The sequence below is a fragment of the Oxyura jamaicensis genome, chromosome 19 (genome assembly GCF_011077185.1).
Source record: "Oxyura jamaicensis isolate SHBP4307 breed ruddy duck chromosome 19, BPBGC_Ojam_1.0, whole genome shotgun sequence".
Classification (NCBI taxonomy): Eukaryota; Metazoa; Chordata; class Aves; order Anseriformes; family Anatidae; genus Oxyura; species Oxyura jamaicensis.
This window is the reverse complement of record NC_048911.1, coordinates 1,142,520-1,164,235: the sequence shown is the minus strand read 5'-3', so window position 1 is coordinate 1,164,235 and position 21,716 is coordinate 1,142,520. Positions and strand designations below refer to the sequence as shown.

General features: G+C 45.0%; 1 protein-coding gene across 2 annotated transcripts in view; it reads left to right on the top strand.

The window, feature by feature from the left end:
- Positions 1-21,463, top strand: part of GALNT17 (polypeptide N-acetylgalactosaminyltransferase 17) — a 206,133-nt gene extending 184,670 nt beyond the window's left edge. For both annotated transcript variants that reach the window (XM_035342923.1, XM_035342924.1), the window contains 5 exons: positions 5,406-5,591; positions 9,000-9,137; positions 10,310-10,405; positions 19,891-20,058; positions 20,712-21,463. In XM_035342923.1, the coding sequence (XP_035198814.1) occupies positions 5,406-5,591; positions 9,000-9,137; positions 10,310-10,405; positions 19,891-20,058; positions 20,712-20,840 (717 nt within the window). In that variant the 3' untranslated portion in view covers positions 20,841-21,463. The remainder of the gene's footprint in view (positions 1-5,405; positions 5,592-8,999; positions 9,138-10,309; positions 10,406-19,890; positions 20,059-20,711) is intronic.
- The last annotated feature ends 253 nt before the right edge of the window (positions 21,464-21,716 follow it).

Here is a 21,716-nt window from a genome sequence, read left to right as displayed (position 1 = left end):
CTGATATGTTCCATATTATTTTAGCTGCCCTGGGTAATTGTGTTTTTCCCTTAACTTAGGAAGTTGCTTTTAAAAGAAAGGAGGGGGGCGAAGATAAGGCAAAGCTGTTAAATGAGAAATCTATTGCTAATTAAGGTATGGTTTTGCTAATCACCTTAGAAATGAACTTATCAGCTGGAAAAGCCTGGAGTTTGTGTAATGAAAGTTAGGAGCATTTTTCCCCCTCTTTCCTTCTGTCACAATACATTCAGAGATTAAAAGTTTACCTGGCAGACTTATCCTGGCACCATTAGACATGATGTCTCTTTGCATTAACTGCAGGCAGGCTCGAGCTGTTCTAGGATACAGTTTAGTCTGAATAGTTAAGATTTGGCAAAGTTATAAGCAACAAAAGTCAGGATCCTGTAATGGGAGGTGTCAGTGCTCATTGTGGAAATCATGCCGAGCTCCAGCTTGAACACCGCGCTTGGGACCCAAGATAGCTGCCGTCCCTTCTACTTTTTATTATGATTATTATTAATGATATCCCAGGGGTGAGGAGGACGCATAGCATTATATAAGAAGCCACCCAGGCAGTGAGATGTTTTTTCATATGGGATGCTGATGTTTGAGAGGAGGAGGTGCTGCCCTGGGGCAGGACGTGGTCCTGATGCTCCATAGGCTGGAAGGGGCAGGATCCTAATTTTGCCCCTGATGTTGCAGAAGTCCTTCTCTTTTTCTGCGGTCAGCTTTCAGTGCAAAAATAAATAAATAAATAAGTGGTGAGTCTGAATTCCTTGGTACTGCTTGTGGCCATAGGAGAAGTGCAACATACGACTTGTTTTCACATCCCTGGGGAAGTTGCCCCTTTGTCAGTATTTTATGATGGAAAATGTTCTTCTTAACGATTTTATTTTCTTCTTCCCTGCCGGTGGGCACCGTGGCATAGCAAGTACTGGTTGTAGCAGGCTGAGAAGGAGAGCAAGGTTTTCTAATTGCACCAGCACTGTGAACCCCAAGGTGGGACACACATTCTTAGCCCTGCTGGGGCGGATGGACGATACCCTGAGCAGGGCTCTAGGTACCCTCCTGGGCAGTGAAGCTCCTCTGTGGCACCTTTTTCCACCTGTCTGGCTCCGTTGATGGTAGGCAGATAGTCATAGGTCCTTTCGTTTAAATAACGCCCCTCAAGAGTAATTGCTGCCTGTGGCAGGCAAGAGCAAAGCAAATTGATAGCTGCAGTGTATTACTGAGGGCAAAGGGGATCATGGACAGTAATTGTTCTTAACTGCTTCCTACTTGGGAAATTGTTTCTGTGGTTGCTGGAACAAGCTGGTCAAGTGAAATTGGGATTTTCTTGCTGTCTCTATTACACACACAAAGGACCATCTGTATGCTGTGTTTGCTGTGTTTTGTGGGCAGTATCCCGTTCTCTCTCCCGTACCAGGAGTGCAGTAACAGTGGAGGACATGTGGTGCTCCTCCCTCGGCTTGCTCGCAGTCCCGTGTTGCAGACCTGGTCTCAGTGCCCTGGGATGCCTCCAGCCACTGTGGTTACTACTGGTGGCCTGGCCATCATTAGAGATGAAGGCACATGAAGTGTTCTGCAACATGAAAACAGCTCTGATTTTGCCAGTGGAGGCCTGCAGGCTGATGGCAGAGGAGATGCTGGTGCCTTGCCTGGGAGCTGGAGGAACGGGATGCTGTTGATGCGGCTGTGTGCTGCATGCTCGCACTAGCTTAGAATCATAGAAGCATAGAAGGTTGGAAAGGACATCTAAGATCATCAAGTCCAGCCATTAAGTTAGCTCTGCCAACGTGCAGGTGCACCTGCACAGAAGTTCCTGGACCCTCCTAGAAGCCCTACTGCTGCACTGCTATGTGCCAAATCTGCTCCCTGTTGTGACTACCCGTGGTGCAGGTCAGTGTGATGCCGGCTGTTTGGTGAATGCTTTCACACAGCAGTGACACCTTCGGTCTCCCAGAGGGTGACTAGAAAGCAAAGCTGGGCTGCCCCAGCAAGAGCAAGGTGATGCAACCTCATGCTAACCCAGGGGCTGCCTCTCACATGTGCAAATGTTTCTAGAAAGCTGATGGCTGGTGCCATTTCAAGCCGCAGTCGGAAATTTCACAGCTTGAGAATTGCCGGTTTTCCACGCTGAATTCTTACAACAGTGACACTTTGCCTGGGGAGTAATTGCAAGTGTTTTACCCAGCAGCCTTGTGTAAAACACATCGAAGATCTCTGGGTGATGGATTTGTTTTCTGTTTGTTTCTCTGGGACTTCTTTACTAGAATTTAGTGTTAACTGGTTATTTATAAAAGCAAGCGTCTCTGTACATTTGATTACTCCTGTGTGTAGACTGATGGAGAAGTTACTGAGTCACTGTCATTTACTGGAGGGGAATGCTTCTATTTTTAATCCCGCGTCTCTTTACGGGTGGATGAATGGCAAGCTAATAGTTGTGTTGAAATTTGAATGTCAGAAAACAAGGGGAAACTTGTGACTTGCTCATCATATTTAACCTGCTATGTTACGTACTCCATCTTGAGTCTTTAAGCATGCCTTTACATGCTATCTATGCATATTTCTGAATTGATTTGATTGCAATTTGTTCCTTTGTAGCAAGCAATATAAAAGATTCTGCCGCATTAAAGAGGCTAAACATGAATTAATTTTACAATAACTTATTTTTCTCATAGGTCTCAATATTTTACTTCTCTTGATTACCCATCTTCTAAGAAACAGACAATTCTCAAGAAATTATCAAAAATACACCCATGCTGGACTGATGGCCCAGTTATAGCTGTTAGTTGCAGCAAACAGAGTATCCTAAGGGATTGCAGGTTTACTTGCTCTGAACAGGACAGACAACAACACAAATAAACCTGCCCTGAGGGTCTGTATGCCAGAGGAGAGCGCCTGGCCCTTGCCTATGGCACGTGGCCATCAGTGTCCGGGATGTGAGGCCATGGCCTCCAGCCCTGCCGGTGGGGTGCAGAGCCCCCTGGGACCTTTTGGTCACAGTGTCTCGCAGTTCTCTCGCGTCGGAGCCCAGAGATCAAGGTCTGGGGCATTTCTTGGTGCCTTTTATTGCTCCACGGCTGTGGTTTTTGCAAGGATAAAGCCTCACACTGAGCTTGTAGGGCCAGGGCACCTCTTGCTCTGTGCCCACAGGGGATGTCTCCTGTGCTGCCGTCCCTACAGACCTGTTCATGTGTGGTTCTGCATGTCCACAGGAACAAAACTGCCAGGCCACCTGGAAGCAAGTGACATCTTCCTGATCCACAGCTCGCTCCTCTGCTCAGAGTTGCATCGATGCCAGGGTGACTCGGCCACTCCCCAAGGAACGTTCCCATGTTCTCTTTGCTCCTGTTGTTGCCAGCAGAAAGGTTATAAAAGCCTTGTAGAAGCAGTTAGATATTTTTCTTTATAATGACAATATAGGATTTATTTAGGAGATAATAGAAGTATGGTCTTTCCTCGCATAAGTGCCTTTTTTGAATTAATTTTTTATTGATCTCTCTGGAACTGGCTTGTGGAAACGTATATAATCAATGCTGTTTTCACAAAGCCCAACTTTCTCTCAGTTTATTGCAATACGTGCGTTTCAAGATCGTTTGTACAGACATTCCAGAAATCTGGGAAAGCTGTCTAGCATAAAACTATGTGAATTATTTAAATAAAACACAAAAAGGCAATACTGCGCCCTCACTACCAGAAGCAAGCTTGCTAGAAAATGGCATTATAACTACATGACAGTTTTAAAGTTTTTAGAATAATTATTTTGCTCTTAAATCGTGATAGAATCTTACAAATTCCCCAGACTACAAAACTGGGTTGTGCTGGGTATCTCCCAGGACTGGCAGCTTTATGCAGCATTACGGATGGAGGCAGCAGCTTTGTAACCACCACTTGATGCTCCTGTTTCACCCAGCCACTGAGAAACTAAAGAATTGACCAGGCAAGAAACTTGGATGGTTTCTAGCAAAATATTGCCTTGGGGATATTCCTTTAATATATATATATATGAATTCGCTCCAGAGGCGCTCCAGAATTGTGTGTAAAGTCTTCAGAATGGTCAAACAGCAGAACTGGGGTAAGACTGGAGGTTTTCTGTTACATGTCAGTGCACCAGGTAATAAAAAGGGGCCCTGAATTTATGATGTGGGCCCCTGTGTTCTGCAGTAATCCAAGCGATAGTAGCATGAACGTCCAGATTATCACAAGGAAAGACATTTACCTGCTGCGCTGCCTGTTACTGTGTCACCAGTGCCTGGAGGTGCACGTGCCATGCACTTGGTGTGCTAAAGCAGCCATGTCTTAGATTTAAAAGAGCAGCTGATACAGTAGTTAACTAATTAAACCTTTCTAATGTGGTTTAATTAATATATATGTCATTTAGATGTCATTAAGACGGGAAGGTGCAAATGACATGTTTGGTGGCTTATCCATTGCTAGATATTGGCCAAAAGCTAAATGCCGGTGTGATACTGCTCTCCCTGGGCCCTTTTTTTGACCCCTATGAGGCAAATGAGGTGATTTATTTATTTATTTATTTATTTATTGTAAGGCAGGGAAGGCCTGGAGGCTCCTTGTGGTACTGGGAGAACGTATAGAGCAGGGTTGATAAAAATTAAGGGAATACAGATGGGATAAAAGGTGGTGAGCATGGATGAGATCCCAGAAACGCTGGGTGTTACAACAACTGTGCAAAAGGATAATGCAGAGCAGACTGCAAAATAGGCAAAACTGGGATTTTTAGGCGTGCCTGGCACATGTATTTATAATGATTGTCCAGTGCCTGCTGTCTTGGCTACGGGTCTTTATTTTCTGATAAATAACTTCTTGGTGAAGACAAACAGGGAGCAAAGAATGCAGGTATGGTGAGTCTTTCTGCAAATTCCCTTTGTGTGTGAGAAAAAGATCTCAAAATATTTTATTAACTTGTAAACTGTGATTTAAGGGAATTTTAAACAGCATGTGAAAGAAAAATAATGAACAAATGTTTTCAAGTGGGAGAAATCTGTCCCTGCCATATGTTTCACTGAATCATCCATTCCGCAGAAGGAGATGTTGCAATTGTTTGAACTGTTCGAGTCACTAATCCTTTTTATTTAGTAGAAACATCTCTGTAAAGTCGGCACCCAGTCCTACAACGCATTAGTACCACGTGTTGGATGTAGTCCTGATCCCACCAATATCAACGCGTGCTTTGCTCTGTCTGGGTACAGGTTCACTTCTCCCTCTGGCTCGCTATTGAGCCAAGGCCAAACCTGGCCATGGGTTTCCACCTGCAGCTAATGATGCGATGTTCTGCACTCATCAGGATGCTGTAGAAACCACAAAATCTCCTTTCTTTTTCATTAATGGGCCCTTTGCGGAGAGCCCTGTGCTGATGGAAGTGGTGTTTGGTTGTGTTGCAGGTGTGGCTCTGCGGCGGCAGCATGGAGGTCCTGCCCTGCTCCAGGGTGGCTCACATTGAGCGCAAGAAGAAGCCCTACAACAACAACATCGGTTTCTACACCAAGCGCAATGCCCTGCGAGTGGCCGAGGTGTGGATGGATGACTACAAGTCCCATGTCTACATCGCATGGAACTTGCCGCTGGAGGTACGGGCATTGCGCTCTTCTCTGTGTTTTTGCTTCACTGGGTCAAAATCTTGAACTATAGAGCATTTGGTCCCCTGGGTAAAGGAGAGCCTTAAATACCCTGGGTCACATCGTTAGCCATGGAAGTCAGCAGAGCTCCCTCAGCTTTGATGGAGATGCTGCAACACCTGCATAATTTGAGTATACTCAAACAGTATGCTTAGGGTTCACTTCAGCTTTGTCATGTTGGTTTCTCAATGTTAAGGCTGTATTGCAGAGTTCATCTCCCCATTGAGTGTTTACACAGCATAAGTTTATGTCATGACGCTGCTCTGCAGATGGAGTCTATAAAATAGGTTGGCAGATGATGAATAATGATGGTATCACTAGTACTTGAGGGTTGTCCCCTGGCTTGGGCAGGTCCATGCCATGTGCAGGCACACTCAGGTTCTCCCAGCACTGCAAAAGGTGAGGCCATCGGCACGTAGAAGCCATGTTCAGAGGTGAGGGATCAGAGGCTGGTTGCTCACAAAAGAGTTTCCCTCCCAGCGGCACCATGTTTGTGCAAGTAATTGAAGAACACTCTTTCTGAATACCTTTGGTGGTTATATTGATTTCCATACAGAAATGTTTAGACTTTCCTAGACCATCAGATCATCATCATGTTATTTTTCATAAAAATCCTGCCTTGATCCAGCATGTTGCATCTTTGGAAACCATGGCCAACGAGAAAGGTTCAGCATGCCCAAGGGACAGATCCTGCATGTAGATATTTCTAGGTGGTTCCCTGCATTTCTCCATAAAGATCTCTAAGCTCCAGGAGGACTTACTTCTGCTTACCTCTGGTCTTTGTGCATGTTATGTCTAGATCACAAAGCCCAAAGTCCTGCCTCCTGGCTCCAACCACTGCTGTTAGGGCACTGGGAGCACCCCAGGTTGGGCTCGTGCCCCTGTCTGCAGCCTCTGGGCCTGCCAGGAGGAGAAGAAGGGGCTGTGGGAATGGGAAAGCTGCAGTGCTCTCCAGGTGATGGGGGGATGAGGATTTGGGGTGCCCTGCAGAGCCTGATGCTGCTCATTCCCCTTATAGTGTATGTTAGCATGAGCATTGGGCTGTGCTGTAGATATGCAAGGAAAAATGATGCCAGGAGTGGCCTGACCCCTTGTGAGCAGATATTTACAGACACTCTTTTGGTGCTAGACATAAACACAAAATAGTCACACCTTGCAGATCCAACCCGGCTGAGAGCCGCTTTGGGCCTGGTCCTGCTGCAGCATCCCCAGCTGGCAGCACAGTGCTTCAGGGCATTTTGAAAAGTATTAAACATGAACTGCTGCTGCTGTTAGAGGAAAGGTTACATCCGGGGAGGTTTCCTGGCATTTAGAACCATGGTAGTTGCAACTTTGTACTGCATTAAAGAACAGCGGGTACCGGGGAAGGGCTGATTAGCTGCCTGCGCTGCCAGTTTGTCATACTGGGGTGGTGGAGAGGCCGGGATCAGTTTGTTGTTGGAGAATAGGTGAGTGGAGAGGGAAGGAGATGCTGCTTACCCAGGGAGTGGCAGGAGGGCACTGGGTGTGCTGGGTACTGCTCCAGCAGAGAGAGCAGGACTGAGAACTTTTGAGCCCCGCTTAAAAACAGGCTGCAAGATCCCAGTGCACGTGGGTAGGGCTGGAAAGCTGTCATGGGTTCACGACAGCTCATTCAGACCTGATGCCCAGACTGCTTCAGGTTGAGACATGAGGCACCCTGCTCCTGCTCAGGAGAGGCTTTAGGATGCAGCACAAAGGGATTCGCACACAGCGTGGAGCCACAAGTCCCCTACACCTCTGAAAAGGCAGCATCACATGAATCGACACTGCAGGTGGGTCAGGTTTGAGTTAGCCTGAGAACTATTTTTCTTTTTTTTTTTTCTTTTTTTTTTCTTTCTTTTTTTTTTTTAATGTAGGTCTTACCAATAAAATTGAGATTTAATTTCAGAGAAGCCTTGTTTGACAGGTGGTATTGTGCAGGGGGTTATGAATATACATTGAATTATTTTGCAATGCCATTATGTACAAAACAAAGCCGAGCCCCATGCTCTGAATATTTCAGTTGCGGACTGATTTGTGCTGCTGCTTAGCCTCACATCACAGCTCACCTATTCAGATTTCAGCCTGTCCTACCCATCTACACTGAAACTTTATTTTTACCTGTGAGCTACCAGTCACAGATTAAAATGGTGTCTTCTCTAAAGCAGAGTGAATAATTCATTAGAAGATCATTACAAGCATTGTAATGGAAAATTGCTTTCCCAGCTATAGTTAATGATCACTGGAAAAGACAAGAGCAGGAGCTAAAATAGAGTAGAAACCCAGACACCCGTAGGAAGGAGGAAAAGTGGCTGCTTTGTGCCGTTGCGTTCCTTCACCTGTCTGCTGCATTAGTTCCCCAAATTCTGTAATGGAATAAAAGGTTAAAGAGGAACTGCTCTCTTCAGCCCCTGCTCCTGGCTCCTGTAAAATTATTCTCCCTGGGACAGATATTGCAGCTTTGTCTGCTTTTAAATCAACTTGAGCAGTGGGGTTCCTCTGTGTCTCCAGGGAGACTATTTCACCATCTAATTGTCCAAACTGTCAAGAGGTTTTTCTGAGGTTCAGGCTCATCTTCTGTTCTCCTGTGATTTTTATCCTTTGTTGTTAGCTATATGATTCTCTTATATTTGAATCTTAAACCTTCCCTTTTGTTAAAATTTTTATTTTTCCCTTATTTTATACGTTTGTAACCATTCTGTCCTCTGAGTTGCCTCGTGGAAGAGTCTCACACCCTTGGCATGTAGGGGAAGGGTTTTGGTGCTTGGTGCAACGACAGGGGTTTTCTTTCCCAAGATTCAGCATGTGACCACCTTATAAACCCTGATATAAATTTGCTGTTAAGCACTTCTGGAATTCCACTATGTCAGAACTTAAATGGGAGGTGAGATTTTGTAAAAATACCTTGTTGTTGCTTTTGAAAAATTCTACCTTTTTCAGATTGATCCAAAGCCAGGGGAATCACTGGGAAGTTTCGCCTCTGCTACCTTGTGCTTCTCATATTTCCTCCAAAATCTTTTCCTTGTTTTCTTCCTTTGGGTTCTCTTTTTAAATTACCTCCCAGGACCAAAGTGCTTCCAGCTTTATTCTGGTAGCCACTGTGGGAATGCCTTCAAACCCTGGCAGGGAAGTACGTGTCATCTCCCCACTGTGGCTCTCTGAAGTCAGGCTTCTCTGATGATAATTTCAGCCTTGGATGTGCCTGCCAAGAGTCTAGGGGACAGCTTCTGTGTGGAGCTACTCAACCTTTGGCAGTTTTCAAGTGGATTGGAAATGATAGCAAGCATCAGTGAAATGCACTCATTTTCTCTTTTATTTTAAAGAGGAACAATTCATTGATGTGATGTGTTTGTTTTTCAGAATCCAGGTATTGACATTGGGGATGTCTCTGAGAGAAAAGCTTTGAGGAAGAGCTTGAAGTGTAAAAATTTCCAGTGGTATCTGGACCACGTTTATCCAGAAATGAGAAGATACAACAACACCATTGCGTATGGCGAGGTAATTACAGCTGGTAGATTCCTTAGATGTGACTGGTAATTATTACAGCTGATGAGGCTCTGATGACAAAAAGCCTCAAAGGAGTTGAGTGTTTCAGTTTCTTGTGATAACCTCTTTGGGTATCTATTTCTGATCTTGGAGGCCATACATAGTAAAATATTTTCATACCTCATTTACTGAATTGACACAAAATTATCTGAATTACCTATTGAGTCGATGGATTATGCAGCTGAATGTATATTTTTAACAAAAAAAATCATTTTATAAAACCCTTTGACTTAACCTCGGCCTAATTTCTCACATGGTCTCTGTAGGATACAGTGCATTGTCACAACAGCTTAAGGATGAGATAAAGCAAGCAGACTTAATTCAATCACTATTGGCTTTGAGACAGTACTAGGAATATGAAAACAGGCATTTATGGGAACTAATAATACTCTGTTGTAGTAGGTCTCACAGAATAGTGGCAGTTGAAGAAGGCTTTTTGAAGCACAGCCGGAGTACCCCAAATGGGCATTAATTTTAAGAAAGTTTTCTTATTGAAGTTGTTTAATGACTTCAAGCTAACCTCCCCAAACAAGCAATATTTTAAAGGCATTATTTTATTACAGTTGCCCTGTTTGGGGTAACTGGAGAGAGGGCATCTTCCCCTTCATGGACCTGGTGGTGGGGTTTGTAGCATGAGTCCAGCACTCCCGTGCTTCCTCCAGAATGTGTCTTTGAGTACAAGCTACCTGGCTTGTCAGCTCTGCATCTCCTCCTGCATCTCTCTGATGATTTGAAGGGCTTCCTTGTGCTATCTGGACTTCTTTATCCTGCCTTGTTGAACGCTTTGGCATTTCGATGGAATACAGGCAATTCTGCATTGATTTCAGGCTGCTGGCAACATGCTGACAGCAATCTAAAAATATGTTTGTTACCAGCACACATGACCAAATACAGAGAAAATTGTTCAAGGAAAGTTGGTTCCTTTGAATGGTGATCATTATATAAAAGCAGTCATCATTAGGCCTGTATTTAAAGAAAACATATGGCACGCTAAACCTTTCTCTGCCTGATTAAGGCCCATGATATAGTGCCATGTACTCTTTCCGTGGCCAGGCATTGCTGACTATCAATTCATAGCTTATATCTGAAGACACGTAAAAATGCCCTATTTATTTTTTTTACAGCTTCGGAACAACAAGGCGAAGGATGTTTGCCTTGACCAGGGCCCGCAGGAGAACCACACAGCAATACTGTACCCGTGCCACGGCTGGGGACCGCAGGTGAGGAGCCTGCATGTGCCGGCAGGACCTGGCAGAGGTGGATGGACAGAGGACAGTACGGATGTGCAACGTGTCTGTTGGCTTTGCTCTCGAATGTTTAAGGCCCTGCTTCTTTGTTGTTGTTGTTGTTGTTTTTTTTTTAAAAAAAAAACAAAAAAAAAAGGGTTAAAGAGATGCATTTTCCCAGCTACTCTTAGAGCTATTTTCTGGATTACCATAATCATGGCAGAGTTGCAAGTAAAAGCGTAATTTGAAAACATTTTCCAGACAAGGGTAAATAATGCTGAAAACAAATGGCCAATGAACAGAGCAGAGCTCACACAAGCAGAGCATTTTAAGACTTTTCTTTTCTCTTACCCAGCAGACTAAAAAGGTACCGACAGCGAAAAGAAAACAAACAGTGCTTTTTGATGGAGTGATAATTTGTCATTTCAGCTAGGCTGGGCTTTACTATAGTGTTAGTTTTCTATCACTTCTTTTGTCTCTCCAAAATCTTATGACCAAACCAGAACCTTCTTAACCTAATTTCAAGCTCATTCTAGATAAAAAGTCATGATTACAAGATTCACTCTACATCTCTTATCTTTTGGAGGATGTGTCAAATAATCAAAGTTAGTGATGATGAACTGATTTGGCCTTTTATGTAGTTGTATCACTGTGTTTTAAAAGAAGGCAGCATGGGAATGCTGCTGGTTTGATACCTGTAGAGTTAGAACAAAACAGAGTGCTCTGCTCTCTGTCACTGCTGCTATCTGTAAAGCCAACAGCAGACTCTGAGCTGGACTTCCAGGATCTGCAGGCTCCAGGTGTAATTTAACCATTTCCATGTAAACTTCTCCTGTCTGTTTTTCCTCTTATCTCTGCCCATATCCCCACCTCAGTATTTTGCCTAAATCATGTGATTTCCTTCATGTTTTTCTTTCTGTATGCCCACTGGCCATCTTCTTGACATGCAGATCCCCTAGACAATGCCCTTATCCCCTCCGGTCTTTAAGGAGAAAATATAATAAGACTCGTTTTACCCTGGAAGCAGAGTGGCTCTCTTATGATACATGTTTTTTCCAAGAATCAGGATGTGCTTTTTTTAATTCTTTTTTTTTTTCATTGCCAAAATCTTGCCTGGCATACCTAAAGCCACAGTCTAGCAGCACGTGTTCTTCCAGCACTTCAGCTCTATCCAGTGAGACCCTGGTTGGTTATCACCAGTATATAACAAGTTTATCTGACTTCAACCTCCTGCTTCTGTTTGCATTTCCCTTGTAAATGCTGTGGCTATCTATACTGGAAATGTAGCCGAGGTGGGGAGTTTGCAGGTAACAGACTCTGCAGTCTCTGTGCTTGTCCAGTGACTACTGGCAATGGGTGGAAGAGGGACAAACTCTTACTTGACAAGGCAGTTTCTTCCATTTTATTTCTTCCATTGGTAAGTCCATGCTCACTACCAAACTGGGAAACATTTCCCTGCTGCCTTCTCTGGATCAGCCACATTTGTGCTGATCATCTACTGATCTGCTTAGAAACTTGGGCAAAACTGTACCTGAAAAGTTGGCTGATCACTGAGTTTCTAGGCAGAAACCATCATCCACTTTCTCTTGAAAGAAGGTGAGTTGTGCCACAGGAGCAGACCCAGGACACCTCTCATGGTGGGATATGTCCTGCCAGTTGCTCTCCATTACCAAGAGGATGAGTTTTCCACAGGAAGCTGAATGTGGATTTGGGTGAGGTTAGGTGAGACAAACCCATCCCAGTTGTGCCAGGATGCTGAGCTAGGTATATTTAAGGCATAGAGTTTTCTATTTATTTGCAGGAGAACATCTGCCTTGGCATGTTTTAGCAAAAGCTTGCCCTAGCAAGACATGGATCCTGGTATCTGCACTATGTGGGGCATGTTCTTCAATCAGAAGAACAGCTTGTCATTCCACGCTTTGCTAGCTCAGTGTCGTGATGTATGTTAGTCTAACATTGGCCAGGCCGTCCAACATCTTCTTTTAACATCACAGCCCCAAACCAGAGCTGTCTATGCTGGCAGATGACAGAGGGTTTAGGCTGAGATCAGCTCTATAGGCACGTCTAACGCATTGTGAGCACCTAAATCCTGTTGAAGTTGTTGTGTGACAGCGAACTGCTGCAATGAAGCAGCACAGGAGGTGACACAGCAATGAGTAAAGACTCAAATCCAGCTTGCTGATAAACTCTGTTTGACAGATTTTCTATGCCCTTAAAGGTAAGATGCTGCATCAGAGCTGCAGCATGCCCCAAAAGTGCACAAGCTCTATAAAAATACTCAAGAGCAGTAGTTGAACTCCTGATCCCAAGGGCTCCGTGAGCTTGCCCAGCACCTCTGCTCTGGGTCACTTTGTTCTCCATGCATGTTGGGAGAGGAAAACTTCAGTTTCCTTCATAATGTTGCAAAAGAAAGCTTAGCACTGCATTTGCATTCATTAAGACCAGAACTGTGGAAATAGAACATAATCAAGACCACCCAATTAAATGCCTGCAGGTATTTGCATAATAAAATACTGCCTATAACATTTTCTCCTGTGAATCAGAAGGAAGACAGGGAGAGGAAGATAACTCCCTGCTGGAAAGTAGAGTTTCCCAATATATCTGGGATGATCTATTGAGCAAATTTCATATAAGGATCAGAGTTTTCCAGTTGAAACAAAAGCTGCTATGACCTGTTCACGGGCTCTGGTTGAATTCTAACCCATTATGGGTTGTAGCCCATCTTGGATATGGGTGTTGGTTGTTTTGTTTTCTCTTTGAATACCCAAATACCAAATGCCTGTGTGAATACCAGAAATATGCCAACTCAGTCTTGAAAACTGCCTTTAATTCATTGGCCTTTGCAGATGATAACTGGCTCCTTCACAGTGCTTGTGCAACCTGTACATGGGAGGAGGTCTCCACAAGGTGGCGAGGTAGGGGGGAGTTTTGTCTAAATCTCCACCTGCAAAATAACGTTAGCGTTACCCTTCTGCTGACATAGGCAGGAGGGTGAATTGTAGACTGAGATGGAGCTGAGCGGGGACTTAGAGCTGCAGGGTATGGTAGCTCTGACAGCCTTAGGGAGTATCTGGGGGTCCAGGTTGCTCAAGGAGGGTCATTTTTAGCTAGAAAATGTACAGCTTCAAGTGACAGGAATGTATAAAGAACCCGTTCTCACAATAAAGTCACCATCAGCTTTCCAGGTTCACCAGGCCTAAATAATTCCAAAGCACACCTCAGCCTGAACTGCAGACTTCAGGAGCTGCCTGAGCTGAGGATGGGGCCATGGGACTTCTTTGGGGTAGAGACAAATCTCACTTTGGTTTATCCTTGCCTTTAAACAGAGATCAGTCATCTGTGGTTGATCAAGTCGCTGCTAAATATAACCTAGCTGTTGCTTAAATGGACACAATTTTTTCTTAAATGACACAAACTGCCTGTTAGAATTTCTGGATGGAAACAAGCTTCTAAGTGCATTATAATATGAGAAACAGAATTAGTCTGACATTGCCTGCTAACCCTGGACTTTAAGATGAATGACTAAAAGCATTTGTGATTAATCTTAACAATGTTTTCTCTTCTGACCCGGTGTTCTGAAATAAAGCACTGCAGTGCTCTTGGTTCCCTTCAGCTCACCTGTTGTGCAAGCTCAGCACAGGTTTTTCTTCCTAGCCTTCCATCTCCGCGTCATCTCTTCCCTCTCCAGCTGAGAACCAGTTCTTGGCAGTTCTTTTGTTTCATGATACATGCAATTAGTTTAACTCCTTGAAAACGCTTTTTAAAAGTAGCTATCAGTGAGTGCAGAAGCTTTGAAATCAGCCTTTTGTAAAAACACAGGTGCGGCACAAAAGAAATTGGACTTTTATTACTACAATTTAATTAATGGGCTGCGTGTTGTAATTTATTACCGGGAATATAATTAGAGGTGATGTAAACACTTAGTTCAAATATCTCATGAATATATATATATATAAAACACAAGGACTTGCAAACCTGTTGGGTTTTTAGCATGCCGGGTGGTGCCTGTGTTCAGGTAGTGGCTTACAGACTCCCTTCTCTCTTTGATGCTGCGGCCCATCACATCCACGCTTAAATGTTTCCCAGTTGAGGAGCAGGTTTGTTGGCTCAGCTAGTGAGGGTAAGCGTGTATGCTCTCTGCTGGCATTTTTACAATGCAGAGACAGCGGTGTCACCACTCCTGTTCCCTGCCACTGAATAATGTTGGGATTTCAGTAGAAACCTTCACTTTTTGTAAGCTGTCCATCCCCACACCATGATCCTGTCCACTGTGGCTATGGTATGTCTGTGGATGAGCAGCCTGAGGCAGAGAGAGAGGGCACTTGACTCTTTGGGGAGAGAATTTTTCCATTCAAATCAGGGCAGCTTGCATTATGTCTTGAATTTCTGCTCACTCAGTTGATGATTGATAATCAGTCCAAACTAAGTAAGTAGCTTATGGATGGTTGCAGTTAGGTGCAATGGATCCCGTACCTAGTGCTGAATGTGGATGAGAACCTGGCTTTTTCTCACAACACCTTTGTTGTAGCATCTACCACTGGGGGAAATCTGGGGGTTTTTCTTCTGTTTATTTTCCCTTTACCTTCCCAATCTCCATGTTTTCATTCACTTCTCGGTCAAATCATTCTCAGATTTCAAGATGAAGTATCCTTTTATCCTGTAATTATATTGAACGTGCTCCTAGATATTTTTTTTTTCCTGATGGCTTCATCTTTTAAGTGATACATGATGAAAACACCTTGCTGTAATGATGTATCACACTAATAATATAGTAATACTTCATTGGAGTGACAGAACGATGGTGATATATTAACATGATAGAAAGTACTATAATACTATAAAACTTAAGATAATGTTCACTCAGCAGAACATTTCATTTAATTATAGGATAAAATATGTTTTGCCCATTTAAGCATCAGAACTTGGGGACAAAACCGTCAATACTGAGGTCATCCGGGACACTGTGTTGTCAAGGGTGACAAAACAGCACGTCGGGTGAAATTGGGCTAAGGAGAAAATAAAAAAGTTGCTAATTGAAGATTGCTCACTGCAGAAAGGAAGCTAAACAACCCTAAATTATTTTCCAATAGAGTCAATGAAGGTCATCGAGGCTTTTATTTCCCAGGTGCTAAGACGTCTAATTAACTTTCTACCATCCCTGAGACACAGCCAGCCAGAAACAATAATCAAAGAAGATGTATTGGTGGTGCAGGTTTGTTGATGGGAGATCAGCCTGAGTGATGCACGGGGCATGTGTGCAGCAACAAATTGTAGGGCCCAGAACCTCATTTCAGAGTCTAAAGCCTCTTTTTATTTATTTATTTATTTATTTTTTATTCCAGACCCCCATTGTGATGGCACAAATCCTCATTCTCAGATTCCAGAGCCTCATTTTTAGTGTTCAATCCTCTTTTTTTTTTTTTGGATCCAGTAACGCAATTAGAGATTGAAACCTGCCTTTTTATAGCCTAAAGCTGGAAATGTGTTTGGAAGATGCTGTAGGTATGGATCTGTGTTTCTCTCTGGGGATATGGCCGTGGGCTACTTACACAGATCAAAGGTTTCAAGACCTCAGGATTGACCATTTTTAAATGGCTAGCTAGTTAGCATTTTCAAGCTGTTTTTCTCTGGTCTGTCCCCTTGGTCAGTCTGTTTTGACTTGTGCCCTGTGCTAGGCTGAGTAACTCCTTCAGGTGCTTTGCTTGGTCCTTGAGGCTGACACTGCCTAACAGGCAAAGAGGTGTAGATCACTTAAGGGGTAGGCGTATAATGTTTTAGGGCAAGTAGAGCAGAATTTAAAGTTGGATCATTTCAGTGATTTGCCTTTCCACAAAGCCAGGAAAACGTGTTTTTTTTTTTTTTTCATGAAATACCATTGGTTCTTACTGGTTATACGATGTGGACTATCCTTAACTTACTGCCAATGGAAAATACGTAGGCAAAACCTCCTCCTTCATCAATGAAATCATTTACTTCATAAAAAGACACACTTTTGCTACCTTTAAGCACCGTGTGAGGAAATAATTAGTGACTACAAAGAAGCCTTGGGGGCTCCAAGGGAGTAGCCTTGTTCCAACACTTGCTGGCGGAGGTGGCATTTTCAGGGTGCCCAGTGTGAGAACAGGATGGACGGTCCTTGCAAGGCGTTTGAGAGGAGAAAACCAGTGTGGTCCAACAGGTGAACCTTTGGTGGAAGAGCCTTCCTGGCACCTCCAGGAGGAGCTGTGAGGAGGAGGAGGAGCAGAGAAGAGCCAAGACTTTTCAGGTGGTGCCAGGTGGATCGGGTGTGCTCCTGGGCAGGAGGGCAGGATTTACACAGTTGGGTTACGTTGCTGAGACTCGCACGGTGCAGAGCAGTTTGGAAGGAGCTTACTGAAATCCTGCCCATGGTCCTTCTTGTACCGCCTTGAGCCAAGGAGCGGTGTTAACCCTGGGTATCGCTATGAGCACCTGCGGTGTCGATCAGGCAGAACGGAGTAGCCCTCGCTCATTTAGCTTTCATATGTAGCTGAAGAGCAAATTCTCACTGCTTGCCTGGGGCTGCACCAGCCGCATTGAAGCAGGAAGGTTTGCTTGAGCTGCTAGTTGTTGAGATGTAGAATTAGTGTAACTGCTTAGAAGGTTTTAATGGCAATGGCCCACCTAATTTATTGATATTATAAAGCATTTGTCTGGCATCTTCGGTTTCTAAATAAGGCTCAGGTCTTATGCAGGTGATGAGTTGTCTGGAGCTGCTCCGTAAGATGTTGGTCAGCGTGGTGATGTAACACTTCCCATCTCTTTTGGGGCAGAAAATGCTGGTTAGCTCCCCAGAGCAGCCTGTAGGGCCATCTCAAAGGTCAGCCTCTGCTGTGTGTTATCTTCCCTTTTACGTTCAAGAAAGACCCAAGGCCCAGTGGTAGCAGGATCAGTGCTTTGCCACCCCTTTGCCTGAGTTCTTCACCCCCTGCTTTGGTTTGGGGTTGGGACCCCCAGCTGCTGCAGCGGGCTTGCTCTGGAGAGGAGCGAAATAATGAAAGAAGAGTTAAGACATCAAAGGCAAGATTCCCCCAAATGCATCTTAGACCTTACAATTATGAGTTAGACGGGCTTTTTTGGGAAATCATCACTTTCACCTTTGAAGTACTGAGGAGGGACGGGCTGGATCCAGCATGTGACAGTGCGTTGGATCCAGACATGTTCGGGGCTTTCTTTGTCTGGTTATTATACCTAGTAAATGACACATCCAATAGATGCACTTGATGCATTTTTCATAATACTCATGTTTGTTTTTCAGCTTGCTTAGTCTCCCAGCAGCCCCCGCCCCTTTGCCTTCCTCAGGAAAGATTTGATTTTTGCTCTACTTATTTTTCCCAGCACATCAGGCGATAACGTGGAAGAGCAGAAATCGTGTTGCCTTGTGAGCATGAGGCCAACTTTCTGAAGACAAACTGCCAAACACCATAAAAAAAAAAAAAAAAAAAAAAAAAAAAAAGTGTCTAGCATGCTAATTTTGGACATGGTAGGAAACATTTCAGAAACAGGAGAAGGAGGAAGGGGTAACATGCTGTCCATTTGGGACCTCTAGGTGATTTTTCTGTCTGTCAAGGAGAAGTCTTGGGGTGGTTTTTTTGTTGTTGTTATTTTTCTTCTCTTTTACATGCCTCTCTCTTTTTGCAAGGCAAGTGGCCTCATCCTCTGGGTTGGTGCTCAAATACTAATTCAAATGAATTGTGTGGTTAAAAACATTGTCACTCGGAGAACACCACCTCACTTGAGGCTTGGCTCATGGAAACATCAAACTGATAAAAAAAAATGTGAATTTGAGCCTTTCAAGCTGAGCTGGAGATTCCCAGGGAGTCATTCTCAGGTTGCTCCTGCCTCGTGCACAGGGAAGCTCCCTTGCTGGGAACGTGGTGCCACGTGAGCTGAGTGTGGAGGTGACCAGGATCCCTGTCCTGTGCTTGGGCACCCTGCATCTAGGGCAGATGGTGGCAAGGCTGGGAGGAAGAAGAGGAGGAGGAGATGATGGTTATGGTGCTAAGCTCTGCAGGCTGTGCTCCTTTCCAGTCCTGCTGTTCCAGCACAGCAGTTGGGATTGCTGCAAAGCCAGAGACACGTACTCCTGTGCACCATTTTGCAAAGGGGGCAGAAGAGCAGATACCGCACCAGGGGATGGGATGGGGCAGTGCTGGGCTGTGTGGGCTGCCCTCTGCAATCATACTGCAGCTGAATCCCCATCTAGGGATGGATACTGCTGGCAAACGGGCGTCCATGAGCTGTAAAGTTGCAGAGGTCTTGCTTTGATTGGCAACATGTTGGCCAGCAGCTGGGAGCAAAATGCAAGGCAGAGGGGTGGCGGGGAGGGAGGGGTTGGTCCCTACAACCAGCACACAGGGGGAAGGCAAAATGATACTCAGGCACCATAACTGTATCTGCTGTTGCTAGCTCAAGTCAGACCCCTGTACATTGTTTTAACTTGATTTTCAGTGTTTAATTATTCTAACAGAGATAACCCGAACTCCCAGTGTGATTTACTGTCTCTTTTTAAGCATCTGGGTCACAGATACGCTCAGTTAATTAACGTGCTGAATACTGCTCATTTGTCTGCTAGATAATAGATTGATTCATAATTTAAATAAGCAGCTGTGTATATCTTTCCCCTGAACCATAAACGGCAGGCCGCTGTCATTCATCTCCTTTCACTCCTGAATTTAAATATGTTTAGGGAAATATTTTGGTGGGATTCCTTAAACAGTGGGACTGCGGGAGCCCTTTGTGTGCGGCGGTGCCAGCTGTGTGCTGTGCGCTGCCCACCCCGGCAGCGGTCCCCAGTGTCCCTATCGCCTCTCGCTGCTCCCCAGGACGGGTCCATGGAGCAGTGCAGCTGCCAGGGGTGTGACGGCGGTCAGATGCCGGCAGGATTACAGCAGTCAGGTGCAGTACTCGGACTTTGCTTCGGTGCTGAGCCACAGGGGAGGTTCTGGGCTTGCATCCCCAGGGACCGGGGCCAGTTGTATATTGGCCTTTGGCTGGTGTTGCTGCCTGGCTGCTGGTGGAGTTGCTGGAGGGCTGCACCAGACAAACCAGCGGCATCGTTTGCCGGCCAAAGCAAGGCTGGCTTGCCAAGAGCATGAGGAGCTGCGAGCTGGGCCAGCATGCCTCACCAAGCCAGCTGGCTCTGGCCAAAAACCAGGGGAAATCGTGCATTGCCCCAACCCACAGGTCTGGGAGAGGCTGCCCTGTGATGGGTTTGAGTCTTGGAGTTATTCTCTTCTTTTCTGTGTGCCCTGGCTCCTTACCTGCATCTGCAAAATAAACATCAAGAGAAAAAGGCTGGGAAAAGGTGTATTCTTTTTCCCTTCTTGTTGATTCTTTCCCTGTTCACCATCCTCACTGTTTTTTCCTGGGGCTCTGCCTGGTTGTCCTCTCCTGCGTCACTTTTTAATGATACTCCAAAGATAACTGATGGTCTTTTTCCCCTGCATCCCTGCCCACAGCTTGCACGCTACACCAAGGAGGGGTTCCTTCATCTCGGCGCCCTTGGGACCACGACTCTTCTGCCCGACACCCGCTGCCTGGTGGATAACGTGAAGAGCCGCTTCCCTCAGCTCCTCGACTGTGAAAAGGTCAAGAGCAGCCTCCATAAGCGCTGGAATTTCATCCAGGTTTGTTACGAGCCTGCCTTCAGTGCTGCTTCTCTCTTTTCCCAAGCTATGGCTGTGGCACGTTGTCTTCAGTATGGGACAGCAGGGGATGAAGATGAAATGCCGTGTGTGACAGCAGGTGCCAGGTCCTGAGACAGAGGCAAAAGGTTAAGAGGGATCAGGGCAGGGGCAGTATCAGCAGACAAATAATTCCAGTAGAAATTTCCTTTACTATCACTCAGGTATATGTAACCTGCCCCATGTACGACTTCCAGATTTCTTTGTTTCTTACAGATAACCTATGGTGAGATACATGAAAACACACTACTTCTGTCCCAAAGCAGAGAGTTAATCATATACAGCCCGTGGAAGGGTCACATCTTCCTAATGCACAGGATGCAGCCATGCTATTTAAAGGTTACAGATACCTTTTGGTTGCTGCTGTATTAGGGATCCATGCTGTTGGTGATAAAGGTTGCTCCGTTCAATCCCATTGATTATGTTGGAAATTATGTTATTGCTTGAATTGCATTACTGCCCCACTAAGTGCTGTGCACTTTCCAGCCACGCACGAGGACACAGCTTCTCTCCTGCAGTGCACGGTCCTGGCTTGCTTCACACACAATCCCACGTCTTAAATTTTTTAACTATTTTCTCCATGTCTGTAATTTTAGAATGGTGCCATCCTGAACAAGGGAACGGGGCGCTGCTTGGAAGTGGAAAACAGAGGAATGGCTGGCATCGATCTGATTCTTCGCAGCTGCACAGGACAAAGGTGGACAATTAAAAATTTCATCAAGTAAAGGGTGGAAAACTCCGAGGAGTCTCACCTGAAATACAGCTGACTTGGACTGATCTGACTGGACTCCTTTGGAAAGGACAAAATATCAAAACAGAGCTTTATTCATGTTATTAGGAGAGGACATGGGGGAAATGGGCATTTGTGTCTTTATTTTTATTGTATATTAGTCTCCCGCAGCTGATTCCAACTGTGTGAAATTGGGTCAGAACTGCTATTTTCTTCTGGCGAGCACTCTAAAAGGTACCACTTATTTCTGTTGGAATAAGTGTAATAAGCTCATGCAGTCTTGTGAGCATTTTACTGACAGGGAAATGTTGCTTTCCCAGATGACTCCAAGCTCTCCCAAAAGGCCAGCTAGGTTTGCACTGTGGTCAGAGTCAAGAGACCCTGCATATATCTGCATGGCAAGCACAAAAACTTGCTTGCTTGTGAGAGGAAAATGTGGCCAAGCCCCAGACAGGCTGTGTTTGAATGATGTGGTGTTTCATTAGGTTCTCTCTCTCTTTTCCCTTTCTTGCCCCTACATCTAGCAGCCCTTTTCTTGAGTGTGGAAGAAGCAAAGCTCTCAGAGACGCCCTGGTAGATCCCACAGATCTTTCCAATCCTTAATCACAGATGTCATTATACAAAATCCTGTCAAATGAAAATACTGACCTCCTGTTGTCCCCTCTCCATTGCCCAAGTGATGCTGTTTGCCAAACCAGCCCCGACCCCTCCATTTGTGGAGACCCCAGATGGGTTCCCTGTGGAAAGACCTCAGAATTTTTCCCCACAGGCGACTGCCTGCCAGTTTTGGGGTCGGTCAGATGCACGCCTGGTGCGATGTGCCCTGTGGCAGCCCAAGCACTGCACAGCACACAGCAAGCTGTTGGCCAGC